This window comes from Amblyomma mixtum, chromosome 3, assembly GCF_055824585.1.
Source record: "Amblyomma mixtum isolate Tamu chromosome 3, ASM5582458v1, whole genome shotgun sequence".
NCBI classification, from domain to species: domain Eukaryota; kingdom Metazoa; phylum Arthropoda; class Arachnida; order Ixodida; family Ixodidae; genus Amblyomma; species Amblyomma mixtum.
In genome coordinates this window covers 200191195-200212772 of record NC_143014.1, presented here as the reverse complement: position 1 = coordinate 200212772, position 21578 = coordinate 200191195, and the positions used below count along the sequence as shown (strand labels likewise).

Sequence of the window (21578 nt, the reverse complement as noted above, 5' to 3'; positions counted from 1 at the left end):
TTCACATTTTTTGAATAAGAAATGTACTACTTATATGGGATAATAGATAAAAATTGATTAATGCAGAAAGTCTAAAGGTAGAAAGAGTCAGGGGTCCTCCTGTTCAGGTGCAAGTAGGCCTTTTTATAAACAACTGCTAAAAAGTAAGTTCAGTAACATCACTGCACTGGCAGGAATGATTGTGAGGTTATCGTGTGTAGACAAACTTGTTACAAGGTTAGCTCATTTGTGATAAAGGGTGACTGGTCTCGGAGCGCCATCGCAGCGGCTTCAATGCGAAGCACGCTACGACGCCAGGTGAGCGGCGCATTGTCACAGGGAAGTGCGCCGCTAGTTTTGGTGCACTCTGTTCTGGCTTTTATGCGCAGCATACTAGCCGCACAACCGAGCTCTTCCTTGCTGCGCCGCACGCGGCCGCGTAGCTACCACTTGACCTACATCGGTGCACCACGTGATATGACGTCACAACAGCTGTGAAAGCTGGGGCTCAACTCGTGCGCTCGCTTGCGGACGCGCAGCCTCCGCTGGCGGTATGCTTCGCATCCTAGGCTTAACCATAAGCTAAGCCAGGCCATTTTTTCACAGTAGGGGATATTTCTGATAACGTTCTGTCCTTCCTAACACACAATGCACATAAGACGAATTAGCGACACTGAGGCAGTGCTGTGTAGTGGTAAGGCCTCTGTATGGTAGCAGTTGTAGATGGAATATGACGCAGCAATGCATAGTCGATATGGCCGTACAGGTTGTACTCAGTGTTGCTGGCAGTTGTCACTGCCTGTTAGCTGCTAGCGGAATGTGCCTTGTGGGTACAATGGTACTCATATAAAACGCAGTTCTTTCGGATGACGTATTTTTTTTAATTACCGGCTGCCAAGTTGTGGGGTGGGGCTCTTACATGAGTAGAGTACGCTGTCATTAACTCAGACTTCACGGGACCAGAGATTTTTGTTTGAATTTTCAGAAGTGCGTCTAGAGGGGCCCTGCAACACTATTCAATGAAGTTGCAGTGTGCCTGGGATGTTGAAGAACACCACTTCACGAGTGTCTTTCATTAAGAATTTTTGTAATGCATTTTGTAGAAGCTCAGTTATCTGCAATCAGATTTTGAATTTCAGCCTCATTGCGCCTTTCTTCATCCTCTTGTCACTTTTTGCACGCTCAAAGGTTAACACTCTTCCAGACACGCTGGCCTGACACTGCTTACTAACCGCAGCTACAGTAGCTGCATGAGTTATGAAAGAATTTAACCTATACCAAACTCTTAACTGGCTTATGCGGATTAGTGACATGGATGAGGGCTTGAGTTTGAAAAAGTCATCAGAAAGGTCTCGCCAACCTGAACTATTCATGAATAGCATATCTGTGTTTAGGATTATCCTTAGTGGAATCCAAAAGGCTGGGACATTAGTATAATGCTGTCAAGGTAAAAAAGTAAAATAGAAAGGCATGTACTTGTTTCTAAGACAGATGGCTACCTACTATTTACATTGCATATCTCATGTTGCCATGAGGTACAAATAGGTGGCACTGCATGCCTGGCTGCCAGAGGTGTATGTTTTTTGATTACTTTGAATTTGGTAGGTGCAGATGTTATCCCAAGATTGTTATTACGTGAAACACTTCATACGGAGAGCTTGGTTTGTAAAAGTGGCACGGGTGGCTGGCATGTGCTCCATTGATCTGCAGCTGTCTTTTAGTACTTACTCTCCTTCTCCATTGAAAATTGCTTCTTTTAAGGGTCCCTGAAAAGGGCTTTCGAGGTTGTCTATAAAATGCTTGCATTATGTAGAGTACAGGCCACTGAGCGTTCATGCTGCGTAGAGGACCTCAAAAGTGAGCTGATAATTTACAATACAATTTTAAGAACTCCCGCTTCTGTGCCTCGGGGCGACTAGTGGTGCCAAGCTTTTGCCAGTATCCGCGCGCATTGCGTCACATAGCGCTCTTTATGTCGGCAGCAGAATGCCATCATTGGTTTGCCACGGCAGCGCCGTAGACACCAAACCAGTTTAGGAGGCGTTGGCTCCACCCCCTGGGGAATTCCCACGTGCGTCGGCGGTCGGCAGAGGGGCCGAGTGCGTGGAGCCGGCGGACCGACATTTCAGCGTGCGAAAAGAGACGAGAGGAGAGGAAAAAGCGCAAAGACACGGAAATTCAAATTTGACTACAAATAAGTCAGCTTCCACAAAATGCATCACAAAAGTTTTTGCTGGAGGATATTTGTGACGCTGTGTCCTTTAGCATCCTAGGCATATCGCATCTTTGTTGAGATCACCTTTCACAGCCCCTTTAATGTGGCTTTATGGAAGATGCATATTGCAACAACATTCTTCCATTAAGTAGACTTCCTGTGAGTGGAAAGCGCCGGAGGTCATTTTGAGTGCCATCAGTCTTCTTGACTCTCTTGTGGCTACAGGTTGCTACCGAGTGCAATAATTTTAAATTGCTAACAAACTGGGCACAAGCATTTGGGTTTGCACGCGGTGTTTTGTTGGGAGGAAATAATTTGGATGCATTGTGGCCTTTCTTTTTGCTTTCTTTTTGACTGCATTAATGAGGACATGTCAAATAGCCAGTTTGGTCACAATTCTTGATTTCTCTATATTCTTTTGTTTACCCCCCTTGGGTCTAATCTGTCTTATCATCAAAAATTTAGAGTGAGTCGCGCTTCTGACCGTCCTGGCACATTGCGAATACTGTGGGTTTCTGATGATGGAGCACCACCATCGTAGTATCACCATGAAGAGGAGTGAGCAAAAAATTGGAGCTTGCGTTAGCTATGATGGTGCATTTCTCTGATCAAAAGCAAGAGCATGCGAGGTGATAAACGATGCAAATGAAGAATGAAACTTTAAGGTTGATTTTCTCAGCTTTCACTTTATCCGCGATTGCTAACACTTATCTTTTCGGCATTTCGGCTGGTGTTTAACTTCTATTTTCATTAGTACTGGGCATGTAAAAAAAAAAAAATAGAATTTTTGCCCAAAGAAGGGCATGCTGACATGAAAAACTTGTGCACATTCTCCTTAATTATTTAATGCCCAAGGGATGGCTTTATGAGGGTGTTAATAAAAATTGCTCAATACCTTTACCAGCTAGCTGGAAATAAAATGCAGTTTGAAATAAGCATGAAAAGTTACACATATGTGCTTAAGTTTGTTACAATTCATGCACAGATGATCAAAGTTGGTGTGAAGGATAATGATTTGAGTGGCATTTGAAAATGCATTTCGCGAAAAAAAAAGAAAATGGTGAACAGGAGTTTGTCAGCTTGGAACAAAATGAAGAATGTGTGAATGTTGGCTACAAATAGTGCACAAAGACCCCTGCATAGTCGTGTTCCTTATCTGTGAGCAAGTGTGAAGAAGGGAACCGATCTGTATTCTAAGTAAAGCTTGTTGCTGGCATGTTGGTTTTAAACAGAAGAAAAGTAGTACAGTTAAGCCCAATTGCGTTGGAATTTAATAAGTATAAAATTCCTGAAACAAGAAATTTTCATATCTGTAGCAAAAATTCAGTACATTTAGATTTCTATCAATGGTGAAACATCTTCACCATATGCAATCCCACAGTAATGAAGGTTCCTGAAGCAGTGTTCCTCAAGTTCTCTTAACACCAAAACTTGATGAAACTTACTTTTTGTCCTCCCTAGTGAAGTGCAGTTGCAGTGATGGCTGTGTAATTTAATGGCTTAGCTGTTGGTCAAGTAATTCCACCCCACTGGGGTTATGTTTTGCTTCTTTGTGCCAGGAGGGGGGTAAGGGGGGGAAATCATTAATATCAAAATAGAGACACTGATCCAGTGCTGGAGGCAACTTGCTTCGTGGTTTGGCCTTCAAATGCATCTCCCTTACCCATCCTCGAGCATGAATTGTGGCTATACTACTTCCTGTGTAGGTTGCACTTTTTGTTTTGGTATAGGCTCGTTTCACATGCTTAATTTCACATTTAGTATTTCATGTTAATCTGCTGGTCCAGAAGGTATAACTGGGCTTACCTTCTATGTTGATGGCCTTCAATTCTGAAATTTAATCTTGATACCTAAAGCTAAAAATTCCATTTCACTCTCATCACTGATATAACGCCAGCCTTGCTGTACAATTCACCTGTACAGGCTGCACAAACATATCTTTATGTACAGAGGGCAAAACGCATGTCTAGAACACGCTCTGAGTGGGTTTCGGGCGTAACACGCGATAACTAGCGATAAGATTTGGTTAAAAAGGGTCTGGATGTAAACATGTGCTTTTAAACTCATAGAATTTCATCGTCATTTTTTGCCTCCTTGGTCGCAGCGGCTTTGGGAGCTCCGGAACACAGAGTTTGGTTGTTCTAGGCATATGTTTTGCCCTCTGTACTAAAAAAGATGTGTGCATATTGCTTGTTTTCATTGTTTTGTATGTAGCTTTATGGTTATTTTTCTCAAGATTTACCCCTGAATGTACCAGCTGAAGTCACAAAACTATTTTATCTTCATATATCTCATGGCATTCTGTTAGTAAGCAGGTTGCTTTTTTAGGAACCTGTTGTTTTTATTTTGGTTTTGCCCATTTGAGACTCCCGTCATATACAAAGTATATTGCATGTTTGTATTGCCAGGCATGGCTGCTTGGCAATAGTACAAACATTTTGCTCATTGTAAATTTTTGTTCCATTGCAGCTGATATAATGGATTGCAGGTTGTTGGCGACTTCTGAGTTTTTAATGTCATAAAAGGCCTAACATGCTCACATACTTTGGCTTTGCTTCCTTTTAATAGACCTGCTGTATTGTCCTCCTGGATTTGTAGAAGGCATGAGCTTTGGGGCCGAGAAACCTCCCAGTGAAGAAAAGTTCTCGGAGCGCCATGTGCTCAATTTGGCCGATATGCTGTGCTCTGGAGAACAGCAAATCCTAGAGAAGCCAAGCCTAGAGACCGAGGTATGCACAGCTGTGTCCCAGCCACGCTTACTGAAGTCAGTGCTCGGTTATGCCCTGTTTATGGATGAAATGCCATTTGAAGGTCACAAACCACATTGTATGCACTTTGTTAATGAGAAAATGTCGATGGTAATGTTGGAATGCAGTTAATGAAACCATACTAGCAGTAGCGGTTTGTTAGGTTTTAATGAATGGTGAATCTAAAAAATTGAAATCTAACATTCACTTTTGTAATTATTTATTTGTATGCGGTCAGTGGTTAACACACACCTGTGGAAGCAGCCTGTGTTACTCCCCCAAATTTTTCTGAACTAAATGCCCTGCCCTCAATTCTCTTTGCAACTATGCATTGGGTGCTGTGGGGAGCAGGAGTCCTGTATAAATCTTGTAGGCTGCTATCTGGTTGAGATTTTTGTTGATCACACTAAGAGTGCAGGGTTTTTTGATATAATATGTGACAGTGATGGCTCTCTTTGCATGTCATGCAAGTGGGAGCTCACAAGGACAGGTCCTGAATGATGCTAGACTCTCTCTTTGTGCAAAGAACGCATGTGCCAAAACTCATGATTTTAATGTGTAGCAGTCTTGATGTGTTGCTGTTTGAAAACTGTATTTTGTTAGTGTTTGGTGATTGATATACGATGCTTAGTGAGATGTTAATTTAAGCCTTTTAGATTGAAATAATCAGCTCAGCACCCTCCGAAGCCAGTCTGTGGCTCTGGCAGCTTTTTCTTTTTAGCTAGGCTAGCTCTGAAATGTTTGAATTTTTTAGAGCTCTCGAAGCATTGTAATGTGAAATTCTGTGAACAAATGGGTCATTTTACTCTCTCTTCAAATAGCTAGCAAACGGGAATGGACCAGGCCAGCTCCTGGATGATGCTGGACTCTTGGAGCAGCTTCCATCGGTATGTTGGCTCCCGTGCACACATTGAGTAGTTGCTGGCCCTTTATGCTACAAGTTCCATGGTGGTGGCTTCACTGCTAGCTCCCACAGTTACACTTCACTGAGCAGGTTTTTTTTCAGGTAGCTTTAGTTGACCAAGCTTTTAACTGCTATTGCATCATCCATAATAGCAGATTCGACATTCTGGTGCCTTGTTTTGCAACTCCGTAAGTGAAATCAAGTGCGTCTTGGTAGACTTGAATGTTGTCATATGCGTTAATGTCATGGAGATTTGGATTTAAAACTGCCTGTGTTTTGAGTCTTTGCCGCAGGTGTGAGGGCCTGGGATGTTGAACTGAATTAAGGCATAAATTGCCCAATTATAGAGCTCTTTCTTTTTGATATATGAATGCTGTAAATTGTCATTACAACAGAACCCTGCTGTTGCGTTTCTTACGGTACCAGTACCATGGGGGAAAAAAACGAAGCGGACTGGCTAGAGTAGGTTGTCATTTAATTACAACATTCGGTGAGAGCCATGGCGGTCCTCAGTTTTCTCCCCCTTCTTCTTCTCTCTCCTCCTCTCTCTTGGCTGGACATGCCTTTGGTTGCGGGTTTCTACAGCTACTACTACAATGGGCTTCAGTTACACGACCACTGGTGATGTGGTCCCAGTAATGGCTCTCACCGTAAAAAACCGTACCAGCCAGGAGATGTGTAGTAGCCGGATACATGTGTGTGAAAAAATGGAACACTGTTGTCTGCCGCATTTTTTTTAAAATTTCCTGCAAGCACAACATGCTCTCTGTCTTTGGTGTTGACATTCGGCTGCTGATCCCAAGGTTGCGGGATTGAATCTGACTGCGTCGACTGTATTTCGATGAAGACGAAATGCAGATTCTCCTTGTGCTGTGCGATGTTAGCGCACGTTAAAGAACCCCAGGGGTCGAAATTTAGCTGGAGCTGTCCACCACGGTGTCGCTCATAGTCCATGTGTCGCTTTGGGGCGTACATATCATATGCCACCACCATGCTTCTCTGGAAGTGGCAAGGCTTTGTGGTTCTCACGATAGTTCTGCATAGGCAGAACGCCCTGAGTGTTCTATGTTATGCTGCACACTTTTTTATACCCTGCTTCAAGGGACTCTGAGAACAAATTGAAGTCGGGCTGTATTGATAGAGTACTGCATTCTGTATCACAGAAGGGTCATTCTCACTTAAAATGCAGTTTTTATAAGCTAGAAGACAAAAGAACGAAATACAGGTGTTGCCATCACTGACCTAATTCACGAGTAAAATACGTGCATTGACACCGATTCTGGGGCATGAATGCCAGAGGCTACGCTACACTGCCATTCTCTTCAAAACAGTGGCAACCAGTCCTTTTCGGTATGGATATCACATGTTTACATCGACTGGTGGGAAGATTTCTAAATTCAATTTTCTTGTTGATAAAGGCATCTTCTGCTGTCAAACAAATATCAACATACCCAGAAAAAGCCAAAAAACCACTTTTTACGGAGAACATCAATTGCATGGAGCTGTCCTGAGTTTCCCTTTAAAATACTCGGCAGTTGTCAGTGCATGGCTGCCTTGATAGGCTTATTGTGAAATGAGAAAATTACCTTGGAGGGTTTCGTTCATAATTTGTTTCTGCAGTTCCCACTCCCACCTGACACCCCACCCAGGGCTAACTCCGGCATGCACATATTGTGGTGTTTTAAAAATGCATAGACTTTGAAGTAACCTTCCATACTTTTAAGTTCTGTTTTGGGGATGTACTCGGCTTTTGTTAATGGAGGGGCAACCTCGCAGGTGCACTGTGGAATTGGAAAACTGCTACTTTGAAAATTCTTGTTCACATGTATTCCTGTGGGCCATACCCCTAGCTCACTGTTACCCCCACCTGGCGACAGCAGCACCGCTGCATCTTCCTTGCGTCACACATCAGTGTTGGTCTATTGACAGACTCTGGCATTCCAGTAGGGATGAAATGAGGATGTATAATTTTAGTTTGGCATTAAAGGTTGTATAAAACAAGCTGGAGCGATATTCTGCAATGAAATTTGCTGTTATTTGTGTATCTCACCACATGACCATATGATAGTGAAAATTGGTTTTTGAGGAAAATAAATGGCTCAGTAATTGTCTCACACCTCGATGGACACCCGAACCATGCTGTAAGGGAAGGGATAAAGGAGGGAGTGAAGGAAGAAAGAGGTGCCGTAGTGCAGGAATTTGGAATAATTTCAACCTCCTGGGCAACTTTTAACGTGCACTGACGTTGCACAGCACATGAGCACCTTTTGCGTTTCGCCCGCATCGAAACACGGCCGCCGCGCTTGGGTTTGAACACGGGAACTCTGGCTCAGTAGCTGAGCGTCCTAAACACAGAGCCATCGCGGCGGGTCATCACGTGACCACACTTTGGCAAATTATTATAGTATGTTGTTAAGTTCCGGATTTTTTTTTCATTCAAAAGTGTTAAACAGTAGAACCCACACTAGAAGTTTACTCGCTATAGTAAACTCGAGAAGCACCACTTGTATTGGTGCGAATGGCCCTCGAAATTGGAGTTGGACATACTGCGAGATTTTCCTATAATTTTACGCAAGGTTTTCAAGGGGATATTCTGTATGTTCGATATAGCCAGTAATGCGAAATATCCAGGTCTGATATATCCGCACTCGGCTGTATTACGGTCTAGTGGCAGGGGCCATAGTATTAGCTTTCGGTTCATTTTATTACCTTTAAGGCACCAGGGAAGGGGTATTAGATAAGGGGTGGGAAGTATTGGGTTATGTTGGTATGACAGTTTATATTTTGCTGTCCTACTTTTGCTGACATGCATGCATTCATTATTGTGCTCACTTTTGTTGCCAGCTTTGACATAGATAAAAGTGATTGGATCCACTGGTTGAAAAATCCCTTGTAAAAAATTCTGCAGTGTTTCTAACAAAAACTTTTCTGGAATTGGGCACCTTTGATGCTGAATGTTTTGTTGTGCCAAAAAAAATATTGAGGTCCTTACAGTTCTGTAGACAGTTCCTTTAAGTGTGGAAAGTGATGGAGATTCTTTGAGTGACGAAAAATTGTCAGCTTTGCGGAATATTTTATACAAACTCTCTCTGAATTGCGAGTGTACTGCTTGAATACTTGCATCCTAGCCTTCTTCTGTGTATATCTTCTGTTTAAATCTCCTTGTTCTGTGTCCTTTTTCAGGAGGACCCCGTGGCCCCAGTGTTGAACATAACGCATGTTAGAGATGGACAAAACGTGTGCCTTGAGTGGGCAGAGCAAGTTGATATATCTAAGCCAATGCTGGACTTCAATGAAAAAGTCTCCGATCCAGCGTTCACAGTATGTTGCATCTGTGCACCAATGGAATTTTTAAGCTATATAAGTGGCTGTTTGTGGCCAGACCTTATCATTTCATGTGTTAAGTGCCTCTATTTTAAGACATTGAATTTCTCTTGTGAAGTATTCAGAGACCGGCATGTGAAAGCATGTTGAGTTGGCTATGCCTTGCCGTAGATTAAGTTAAGCTATATTGTACAGGTGTTCATGAGGGTAAGGGAGAGGAAGACAGCCGGAACCATAACCACTGTTTAAATTGATCGGATGCCAAAAGTATGCCAAGTATTGTGGTCCATTTTCAGCCCGTTGCATTTTGTCATTTGCTCCACTCAGATATAGTTATGCAAAGCTTCACATTGGTCTGATTAGGTGATCTTGAGGCTTTCTAAAACTGAATTTTGGGTGCCTAGACCAATCATTTTAATCCACTGTTTAGGCACCGAATGGGTAAAACTAGGCATTATTAGTTATGCTAGGATTGCGACTTAGTCTGTGAGGAAAGAGGTGTGAGCCGTATCTATGACTTAAATAACGAGCAAAGGGATATGGGAAAAGAACAGCCATAAAAAGCACTTGTTTGTAAGCGTCTTGGCACATGGCTGCATGCGTGGCAGCTACAATGTGGCCACTCTGTGTATTTTAACGAATCTGTTGCTTGCATAGCTAAGTTCTTGCTGGAACATGAAAGGCAGCGTATAGGTCGCCAGCTTAGAACATCATGTGCGGTCTACATGCATCCAGACATCAAAAAAAGTAAACAGATGGTACTTCCTTTGCCTAACAAAAGGAAGGATAGCGTCGTTGCATGCACATGAATACAACCTTGGATGGGCATTGTAGCAACTCACTGACACCAGCGCGGTGTTTTCAGGGGATTATAATAATGCAGGTGGAGTTTTCTGCACACTGCTCTTGAAGATTACCACCTCACTGGGCATTTGTTTGTTGGGCTGTTCATTTGTGTGGAAGGAAATTTGTAAGCACACTGTGCAAGGTTTAGGATAAGGTTTCATCCTTAAATCCACACCATTGTACGATAGAAAATGGATAGACTGATAACTTGTCTGACTCGTTATAGAAAAAGACGCATACTGCTTCATAGCGGCAGACTGCATTAGAAAGTGTTGCTGATGTGCAGTCGGGCAGTGCTTAAGAGGAGAGTAAGGGTGCCATCAGACAGTGTACCAGCGAGCGAGGCAAAGTCTGGTGGAACTGCGCGTCAGCGGCATGGTCATAGTGGTCATGCTAAGTGTCACACGCAGCTTTCACTGTCTGTTAGTGGAGCACAGTGAACGTAGTAACGATACGCACATGGAACGGAATTCTTTTGGCTGAACTTATTTTTCCCACTTCCCAGCTGCCATGTTGGGGTGCAGGCCTTACTCAAGTATATATGCTGGTTGTCAGTTTTTAAGCGGCTAGGTGACCCATCTGCTCCAGAGAAAGCCCTTTCACATTAGTAAAGGTATCCTAACGGTTTTTTGCACCCAGAACTAGTTTTTCATGACAGCTTCCTCTAATCTGAGAAACAGCAATGTAACCGCACATTGGCATTTGGCCATTTAATACGACTTTTACAGTGATTCGACATAATTGAACATTTTTATGCAATGATTACCTCAATAACAATATAGATAGCATAGCTCCGCATAGCAGGCCTTTGGCTACAGCTCCATTTCAGTTGTAACCAAAAAATATTGAGGGGAAGTGTCATAATGAGCTGTAAGAAATTACCTAAATAGGCTTCACTTATTTCCCCATTATATGCAAACTAATTGAAATTAATTGTATATTTGAAAACAGGAGGAAGGAATGTCTATACACACCTAGAAAATAATTTCATTACAATATCTCTAATAATGAAAATTTTCATTTCAAGACCTGTATCTCCCCTTAATTTTAATGTCTAATTTATTTCAATTGGCTCTTTGGTCTTGTCAGTGTCAGTTGCATTAAAAAAGCTCCTCGTAATTAAAACTCTGTATATAAGTTCAACAAATATCCTGCTCCATTTTTAAGTTCGAATTAGTGAGAGCAATTTGTACTCCAAGAAGTGTAGTTCCCTACTTTAAGGGAGCTTTCTGATTATATTTCATAGCAAAATAAAATCACTGAACTCCTGTTCTACATTGGCTGTATTTGCATTGTGTTGCACCTGTTTATGGTCATCAACCAATGTTTTGGATTCAGTGGGATTCAAAAAAAAATTCTGAATCAAGCAGGCTGAAAAAAGTTTGTAAACTTCAAAGAAATTGTGTTGCTGAGAAAAACTAACTTGGAAAATTCTAGTTTTGCTATTTTCCATGTTCTGCTTGCAAACGATAATGATATGTTTGTACCACAGTAATGCTGCCATCAGGTCTGCACTGAACCTGTCTGCAACCCACCTCAAGTCACTGATACTAAAATGTGCGATGCGGCCACAGGTCATGCCACGGGTTATGCTGTGAACCATGCCATAAACCATGCCATAAACCAATTCTATGCTAGTGTGTTGTAATGCATGCATCTTGCCGTTGCTTTATTAATGGCATAGTTCCAGCTGACATATGCTGTGCAAGCCAAGCACAGTCCTTTTCCGTGGACAATGGCTGTCAGGAAGACCGAGCGAGGGAGCTCTCGGGAAGAAGTGACTGCCTCCAGCTGCCCCTTGCCCCACGGGTAGTAACGGTGGCATCTCAGCGGTGGCAGACGCTGCTGCTGTCCTGTTATCAACGAATTGTGTTTGCAGGCCTGCATGCTCTTTTTGTAGGCCGGCTCGATAGGAACAGAAGAGCGTGCCTTGTCAAGCCAATCGATCCGATTTAATCACTTTGATCCAATGTGGCACGTTTCATAGTGGTGAAGAGTCATTTGGTTGTGGCAGCACTGCTCGTTCACGTTTGTTAGGTAAAAAAATTCAGCTTTCAGACTCCACAATGTCTCGCTGCTGTCTGTTTAGGCCTGAAAAATCGAACTTCTTGGACTCCACAGATCTCGAAACATTGGTAGTAAATATCTGCACATTCTTATGACCTATGAGGTGCATGGCGGGTCCTCATTAAGGGGGGACATGGGTCTTAGAGCATTTTTTTTATTTACAGACCAAATGCAATGAAACTGCACAGACTTATTCAGTTTTTTCTGCTGATTTCAAATATGCAATTTGTTTAGTTCTAGACCAATTAGTTCCTGAGATATTAATATATATCATGCCATTGTCTGCTGAAACAATAGAAAAGAAATGGGTCACTAGAAATTTAATTTTAATGTGTGGGTAGATACTACAATGTGTGAAGAATGCAATGCTGGAAGCAGTTTTCAGTTTTTTGTTCATGTGGACAAATGGCCTTAATAGTTAGTTTTCAAGTGATTTGACCAGATATACAGTGCCAGAAAACCATGGGCGTCGGAGGGGGGGGGCAAGGGGGGGCGGCTGCACCCCCCTGGAAAATCACTCACTCGAACCGTGAGTGATGGCCGCACGCCAGGGGCGGTGGTGCGCTCAGCCAAAAGGGTAAAAGCAGCCCCGCTTCGACGCTTGGTCACATATCTGCGAAATGCCCGTCCGGGCGCGCGTCGTTCCGCCGTTTTCAAACCACGCCACCGCCAGCTCTGCTGAAGGACGACCTGTTGCAGACATGCAGCGGCACCGGCGAGCATGTGTTTCGAGCCGTCTTGAGATGGGTGTCTGTTTCTTTGATCTCTAGAGAGATAGCGACACGGAGGCAGACAGTGCACAGTGCACGCCGGCCACCGATGAATTCTTGAGGGGGGAAGGACAAATCAGCCGTGTCCACCCCCGCTTTGTCGGGCTGCTCAGGGGCAAGCGGGCGACGAGTTGGCGCCGCCGCCGCTCGCTGTCTCCTCCGATCCACGGGAGAGCTCAGTGCGGTAGAAGCGCCGCTTTCAGAACCTTCGGCAAAGGGGATTAGCTGCTTTTGTTCACGGCGACGCAGTCTCCAGAGGCGCCCCCACACCAGCGTTCCTTGCGTCTTCTCCGAAAACCAGCGCCTTTGGTCAACGCAGCCCGATGGCGCCTGCCTGGCTCGCCTGTCCCCTCTGGCTCGGCCTCAAATCACAACAGCGCCCATGTACTGTGCGTGTCAGTGCATGGTAAAGAGACCCAGGTGGTCGACATTATCCGAAACTCTGTACTACTCCGTCCCTCATAGCCTGAGTCGTTTTGGGGCTCTGAACCCCATAAAAAGCACAAAAACAAATTTTCCGACCGAATTAGTTGCGGGTGTCCCTTCCCCTCGGAAGTCGCGCGGCGTTCCTTACACCCCAAAAGTGCGCATTCGTGGATATTGTGGCAAGTAAGCCCTTGCACGTGTGCGCGCCTCTGTGTTTGTGCTTCGGTGTTTTTAGTGGCGGCCCTGGCGGGTTGTCAACGAAGGTGAGAACAACCAAGACAGCGGACGAGAAAACGACGAGCGGCGAGCAGTGTGTGTGCGGTTGCTCGACTGTGCGGATGCGCGAGCAAGATGGAGCGAGGTATATGAAGCTGCGAGCGTGCATTTATCTTGTAAATAAGTTTTCGTTGTATATATAGTCATCTTTTGTTTTCAACGTACTCGTTCAACCATTTTTCCAATCAATATATATGATGACTGTGCACTGAGAGCGTGTAATGAAGCACAGAAATGAATATCACCCGTGTAACTACGCAATTCGCCCAGAAAAATCCGAGGCGCCTACAGTTGCTGTTCAAGGAAGACTGACTGAGTGACTGTAGTTGCGTGTTTGTGAACATATTGCGCTGTGTGCTGGTCATCAATTCGGGTGAGTCGAGAACCCGTATGCAGTAAGACTGAGCACTTCGAGTATTGATAGTATCTTTTTGCATTTTTATTAATTTTAATTGTTTCTTTGTTGATAAACTCCAATGTATCTCTACAATCCGCGCTTTAATTTGCTGCTTGTAATTTTCTTTCATGTGTGTATTTTACTTATTTTTTATTTATATATAAATAAATAAATTTACTCCGCAAATAGTGCCTTTTCGCTACGAATATACCCCCCCCCCCCCCCCCCCCCTCCGGCGCCAACAACCAATGGGCCCCCCCCTGCAAAAAATTCTGCGGACGCCCTTGCAGAAAACATGACACATATGAAACTAACTATTAAGCCCATTTGTCCACATGGACAAAAAACTGAAAACTGCTTCCAGCATTGCATTCCTCACACATTGTAGTATCTACCCACACATTAAAGTTAAATTTCTGGTGGCCCATTTCTTTTCTGTTGTTTCAGCAGACAATGGCATGATATATATAATATCTAAGGAACTAATTGGCGTAGAAATAAACCAATTGCATATTTGAAATCAGCAGAAAAAACTGAATAAGTCTGTATAGTTTCATTGTATTTGGTCTGTAAATAAAAAAAATGATCTAAGACCCATGTCCCCCCTTAAAACCTGAAATATCATAGTACAAGTCTGAATCATGGGTGTCCAGAAAATCAGTCAGCTGCTTTTGTCACGAGGGGAGCTTCAACAACATGTATGCAGCAAGTTTTTGATACCTCTGAAGGAAAAAAAAATTATTTCATGTTGAGTTGCATTCAGTGTGATCCATACATGCCTGAGATCCTGTTTGAATGCCTTTAATGTTTCACCTGTTGGAAACAGCTGCTATTCAGGGTGTTGAAAAGGTGTACTGCAATGCCGTAATATAAAGTGTGGTAAGTCATCTCTATGCATTATAACTGCCCTACAAAGAAAAAATTATATTGTAATGTTACCACTTTGTACTGTCATGGATAAGCTGACCTGAATTGACAGAGTGATGACCAAGAACTGCTGGTGATGCCATGTAGGAACATGAACTGATAGCGAGATAAGTACTGGCTCAAGAGTGCAAACGTGTATGCCGGCTGCGGAGGCCGAATTTCCATGTAGGCGAAATTCAAGAGGCCCGTGTACTGTGCAATGTCAGTGCCCCGTTAAAGAACCCCAGGTGGTCGAAATTTCCGGAGCCCTTCACTACGGCGTCCCTCATAGCCTGAGTCGCTTTGGGACATTAAACCCCAATAAACCAAACGAAACAAGCCTGGATTAGCTTAATGTGTGTTAGGGGAGCTAACGGGTGTCTCTTTGATGCACCTTGTATCATTCTTACAGTCCGACCTTGAGCACTTTGCACTTTCTGCTATTGCAAAGTTTATCAAAGTTTTGCTTCTGTCACTTTTTTTCACTAGTGTGCTGCCTTCAGAAGCATTATCACTGCATGGTCATTCCACTTGAAAAGAGATGTAAGAAGCACTCTCATGCTGGTGCTTACCTCATTGATTCATGCTGTCCTGGCTGCACAGAGAAACTCGCAGTTTTTGGTTCTCACTCCATCATTGGAGGTTTGCTTGTCCATAACTGTGTAATTAACGTAATGCATTTTTCCCGTTTTTATGAGGATTTATTCAGCTCATGGACATGTGAACATAAAAAAGCAGAAACTATCATGATAACATTAGAAGGTTGTGTGGTAGTACACTGGTGTAACTAGTCCTGCTTTGTCTTTCTTTTTTTCGCCAGTGGCCCTTTGAATTGGATACCTTTCAAAAGAAGGCCATTGCTTGCTTGGAGAACCAGCAGTCGGTGTTTGTGGCAGCTCACACCTCAGCGGGCAAGACTGTTGTTGCTGAATATGCTATTGCTCTTTCCAGACGCCACATGACAAGGTCTGCATTTAGGCAATCATTGCAGTAGAACTCTCTGATCAGACTTGATGCTAACTAAAGTTCTTGCTTTCTGAAAAAAATTGTTGCTGTAGGCTTACCCACTAGTTTCTCCACAGAAAGTTTTTTTTCTTTTTCCAGAACAATCTACACGTCTCCTATCAAGGCATTGTCCAATGAGAAGTACCGTGATTTTAAAGCAACCTTTTCAGACATTGGGCTCATCACTGGTGATGTCCAAATCAGCACGGAGTCATCCTGTCTCATCATGACAACTGAAATTCTGAGGCATGCACCAGCTTTCTTTCTATTCTGACCACTTTTTAATTTCTTTGGTCCTGATATGAAGTTTGTCAATCACTGTGGTGGAAATGCTGCACCTTTTGTGTTTAACTCCACCTTTGCATTGAATTTGCTGCATGCTGGTGTGTATAAGAGCGTTTTGGTGAAATTGTGCTAACACTGTGCTCAGGCACGTGGCGGGGCATGGGGACACGTTTCTGTGCTCCGTGTGCGAGCCCCCCGCATTTTGGGTGCTACATTGGGCTTTTGACATATTGGTTTTGAGTCTTTCGCACAGAAAGCATCTCTTGTAGAGTGCAGCATTGATGTCATTTACCACACTCGTACATGACACAATCTCACGAGGCTGTAGTGTCCATAACTATGCTCAAGTGCCTCGGGCCTGGACTTAATCTGGCGGGTGGACTTACGTCTTGTCATTTTCTCTCTTGCCTCAACGTAGTCACATTTTAATACATATACATTGAAAACAACACATCCGAAAGTCATTCAGCTACGCATACAATTGTTCTTGCTTATAAAATAATGTTAGTCAGAATGGGATGTACTGTAATGACTGATTTATCAGATAAGTAAGGACTCGTGAAGATGAAAGTTCAGTGACTACTGCTTTATGCCGCTAAGTCCTTTTTTTTTGTTTTTTTACTCAAAGGAGTAAAGGTGCCAAATTTTTGAATGCATGTTTTTTTTCTTTGAAATAGTTCGCAAGACAATATACCCCGTTTCGTACACAGCAGGCAATGCCGCGGAGGCTGCAGTATTAGTATGTCTGCAAAACCATATTGCTCCACCAAGTATCATTCGTTCTTTTCGAAACTTCGGCAGGTGTTTGGACGAAAACAGAGTGGTAAAAAACAGAATGGCAGCATTGAAAATCACAGTTAAAGCTCTAAGACCCTGAATGTTCTGGCCATCTGGCTATAATTTTCAGTGACGGTGAACTACTTTTTGGGTGTGGATTGAGTTATAGCGATTTGCCCTACCAACCACGTATCATATCACCACATATAATTCTTGCTTCTCGTAGTCTCGGTGAGTCGCAGGACAAAATTGTAGCAAGAGGTAAAACAAAGTTACGCCACTTCAGGTTTGTTGCAATGAAATATGCTTGTGTTCACTGCGGTTGTATGCCGAACTACTTTTGGACGTGGACTTATCCTGCGCGAACAGGCGTGCTAACTTGGCAGGCATTGCCTGCTATGTATGAAACGGATTATAGTATACATGTGTTATGATGTGGAACTTGCCTGTGCCATCTGAATAATTTATAACTGAATTTTTTCACATGTCTTTTCTGTTTCAACAGCTGAACAGTGGCTATGACATAAAAGAAGAGTCGAGGTCACGTGAGGCATACAAAAACTGTGATATAATTGCTGCTTGTTCATTTTTTGTCATTCCAGAGTTGGTATGAATTGGAACAAAGAAAGCAGCCATTATGCTGCAGTTTTGGCCTGCCTCAGGGGACCTCAACTCGTCTTTTACACCACAGCTATAATTTGGGTGTTGAAACAAAAACTTGAAAAAAAGAAGCAAGAATTATATATTATTTGTTACTTGTGGTGCAATCCATGTTGTTGTCCATGTTTTATAATGGGCTGTGCGTATTTCAAAGAAAGAACACTCAACTAAAATTTGATATGTCTACTTTAATGGCATTTCTATTTTCGCACCTTTCTGTGGAGTTTGTCTGTGGCTTTGAGTTTTGTTTTACATATCTGCTCTGGGGTTCCTGGATTTTTATGACAGCAGCTGTTAAAAAGCTACCCAACAGTGGGGTCCTTTGGTAGAGGTCTAACGCCTTTGCTAATGGTGCGCTCATTCTCATGCCCGTACCCCTATCAGCGCCACCAAATTGCCATCTGTTATACAGTGGGTAGGAAATTACAGTACTTCCTCGCAAAATTTGCACACTTTTTTCTTTAAATTAGGGCTCTAAAATTGGGTATGCAAATTACGTAAAAATTTTCTGAACACTTCCTAAAAATCCTTACAAGGTCGTAACACGTAACATATACTGTATATTGCAGCCTATATGTAGACCTCCATCGCACAACCCTCACTGGCCAGCAAAAAAGTTGGCCCCAAATATAAGACTCATACCCCCTCCTGCCCCACCCCACGCTATGTAGCTCCCTGCGGGATGGCATGACGGCACGTGCGCAGCTCAAAGCAATAAATGTGCAACGATACAATCGCCTAGCCAGCAATGGGAGTCAAAGGAGGTAATGGGTGAAAAAAATGACGCACTCGGGTGTAGCCCAGCTAACTAGCAGCAAACTGAACGGCAAACGGTTTGGTAGTTTCGGATTCGGGCGTGCGCGCGCAGCTATTTCTCCAGGAAAGTGACCGCCTGTGCGAGTGAGCCGGGTGAACGGTGCGCAATTCGTGCCCTTGCCACTCGCACCTATTGGAACCGCACACGGCGACGCAGCCGCGCTGATCTTCCCAGGCCTGCCTTGCATGCACCCGTGTACAGTCGTGGGCAAAAGTGGTATACAACACGCAGCCGGCTGCGGAGCTCAGGAAAACTGCATTGGAACGCCATCTAGCGACAGCTATCTGGGATCGAGACAAACGTGGCGGTGCCCCATTTTATCGACAAGCATGTCAGATAGCTCAGCTTGATGCGTCGCGCTCCTTCTCGCCTAAACACTCTGGCGCGATATCAGTCTCACTCTGGAGCAAGCGCCGGCCGTCCGTGGTATCTTGATCGCTGAAAAGAAAAAAAATAAATAAAAGGGGCACCACAGGTACGGTTCTGCTGCAGCACCGCTAGGGATTTCACAGAGCGGTTGCGCGACACACCGAAAGGATTCAACTTATATCCCTGCAGATAAGATGGGTCCCGCTTGAGCTGTCGCAACCCCTGTCGCTGTGGCTAGATGGCGTTTCGATGCAGTTTTCCCGAGCTCTGCCACTGGCTGCGTGTTGTATACCACTTTTGCTCACAACTGTGCATGCTGGTGGTCTGGTGCAGCAGGGAGCGCAAAATATGCGCATAAAAGTTTTTTTTTTTTTTTTCAAAAATCTGGGTAAAATGTTGGGGGTGCCCAAATTAGGCAAGTAAGTACGGTAACTCCTCCAAGTTCTTCTGAGTTGTTTGCACACTAGTGACAAAAGGCTCTTGAACATAAGTGATGGCAGTGAAAGTGTACGTATCTTGCACAAGTGAAGTGAAGTGAAGTGAAGTGAAGTCTTTATTTCATAACAAAGTGTACAAAGAGAAGTACTGGTCAATCTAAGCACATAGTGCTTGTTAGAAGACCAGGCAGCCAGTGTTGCATCCTTAAACTAGGATATAAAGCAATATACATTCACAATATTCACTTAACGGGAAAAAATAATAATACAAGGTAAATACAAGTAATACAATCCTATGCGAACAAAATATAAAAACGATAAAATGTAAAAAAAAAAAAAACGAAAAAGAAACCCGTCAAGTTTCCCACTTGGCAAAAAAAAAAATCACACATTACAAGACAAAGTTGAACACCATTTCCTTACTTCTCTCAGCATTACAGCTCGTGATTTTAAATCGTACAGTATCTCACTTAATTCATTGAATATCTGAGGTACATAATAATTTCTAGCTTTCTTTCCATAGTTTGTAAAGACTCGTGGTTTAACATATTTCTCAGTTTTTCGTAGTAATACATCTTTCTTTACTAATAGCTTAAAATTGTTAGAATAATAGTAGCGGGTCAACACAGTATACTTAAATAGCTCATGCACTGGAAGTATTCCTAGTATGCGGTATTTCTCGTGTCTCTATATGTTCCCATTCCGTTCCATAGGCTATGCTATTGACAATTCTTTTAATTATTCGGTTAATATTTTGTTTCTTGTGGTCAGAACACGTACCATACAAGGTGATACCGTATGTGATAATTGTTTCGGCTAATGACTTATATACAGTTCTTACCGCGGCGGCCGTGGCGGCTAGAATTTCTTTGGAGGAGAAATTCTAGAGGCCCGTGTACTGTGCGATGTCAGTGCACGTTAAAGAACCCCAGGTGGTCGAAATTTCCGGAGCCCTCCACTACGGCGTCTCTCATAGCCTTAGTCGCTTTGGGACGTTAAACCCCATAAACTGTGGTCAGAACACGTACCATACAAGGTGATACCGTATGTGATAATTGTTTCGGCTAATGACTTATATACAGTTCTTACCGCGGCGGCCGTGGCGGCTAGAATTTCTTTGGAGGAGAAATTCTAGAGGCCCGTGTACTGTGCGATGTCAGTGCACGTTAAAGAACCCCAGGTGGTCGAAATTTCCGGAGCCCTCCACTACGGCGTCTCTCATAGCCTTAGTCGCTTTGGGACGTTAAACCCCATAAACTAACTAAACTAATAAACTAACTAAGTTCTTACACAAGAAATAGGGAAAAAAGCGTAGCGGATACCATTGCATTTTAAACAGCTGTCATGCATATACATTGTACTGTGCAAAAACATTAGCATTTTTTATTTACTTCCATAGTTGTGCTGCAATAATATTGCAGACTGTCAGTTCAGTGTTGTTAATTTTAGGTGGCGAGTTGTGCTGTACATCAAGAGGCGCAGCGTTTGAGCCACAGTTTTGGTCCAGGCTTACTGCGAAATCTTTTCAGTGTGAAAGCACCATTCTGATGGGTAAACCCAGAGCAACATATTCGATGTTTGTAAGTTTGTGCCAAGTATCTTGCGGTGTTTGTGGGTTTGCTACAAGTGAAATAAATGAATAAAAAAAATCAAACCAATGTTGTTGCGACTGGGATTTGAACCAGGGGTGGCACAAACAGATCAGCTTTGCTATCTAGTGCTCGAGAGCACTAGGCTATCGCCACAGTCGAGCACTCCTCGTGTTAAACTGTAACACACACTCGCACTGCGCATTGCACATTGTCGTCGTCATCAACTTCACCGTCTTCATCAGCAATGACACAGAGAAGTCTTTGTCTTAACTGTCATCACTATTTTTCGTGCAGTTCTTTTTTTGCATGTTTATAGAATTTAGTTGAAAATTTTGTCATTTTTTACATTGACATTTGCATCATGACACTCACACTTGTCAGTGCTGTACACATTATGTGATGACATAAGTGGCGCATAAGTTGTTGCACTTCTTTTGAAGTGTTAAAGAGCTTGCAATAAGTGGCGCATAAATTGTTGCACTTCTGTTAAAGTTTTAAAGAGCTTGCAAGCGCTGTCTTAATGTTCAGTACTAAAAATCCAGGATCGGGCTGCCACAGTAGCCATTTCCATAACTGCAAACAGTTGTCATTCTCATGCAGTCATTGTTCTGGCTGCGCAGGCTGTCCGAATAAGTCTAATCTATATTTGGTGCTGTCTTGTGACAGGTTGCATGCTATGTAGGTTTCTTTGTGCCTGGCACAGCTGTTTCAAACCTTTTTTAGTCTGTTCAGCTCCTTATACACTTAGCATGTGACTTTTTTGCTTTATGCCACTCCTT

General features: G+C 43.2%; 1 protein-coding gene across 3 annotated transcripts in view; it reads left to right on the top strand.

Moving 5' to 3' along the window:
* Window positions 1-21578, top strand: part of LOC149353276 (superkiller complex protein 2-like) — an 84394-nt gene that overhangs the window by 12416 nt on the left and 50400 nt on the right. For all 3 annotated transcript variants that reach the window (XM_089582444.1, XM_089582445.1, XM_089582446.1), the window contains 5 exons: window positions 4763-4923; window positions 5763-5828; window positions 9029-9166; window positions 15678-15823; window positions 15962-16108. In XM_089582444.1, coding sequence (XP_089438570.1) covers window positions 4763-4923; window positions 5763-5828; window positions 9029-9166; window positions 15678-15823; window positions 15962-16108 — 658 coding nt within the window. The remainder of the gene's footprint in view (window positions 1-4762; window positions 4924-5762; window positions 5829-9028; window positions 9167-15677; window positions 15824-15961; window positions 16109-21578) is intronic.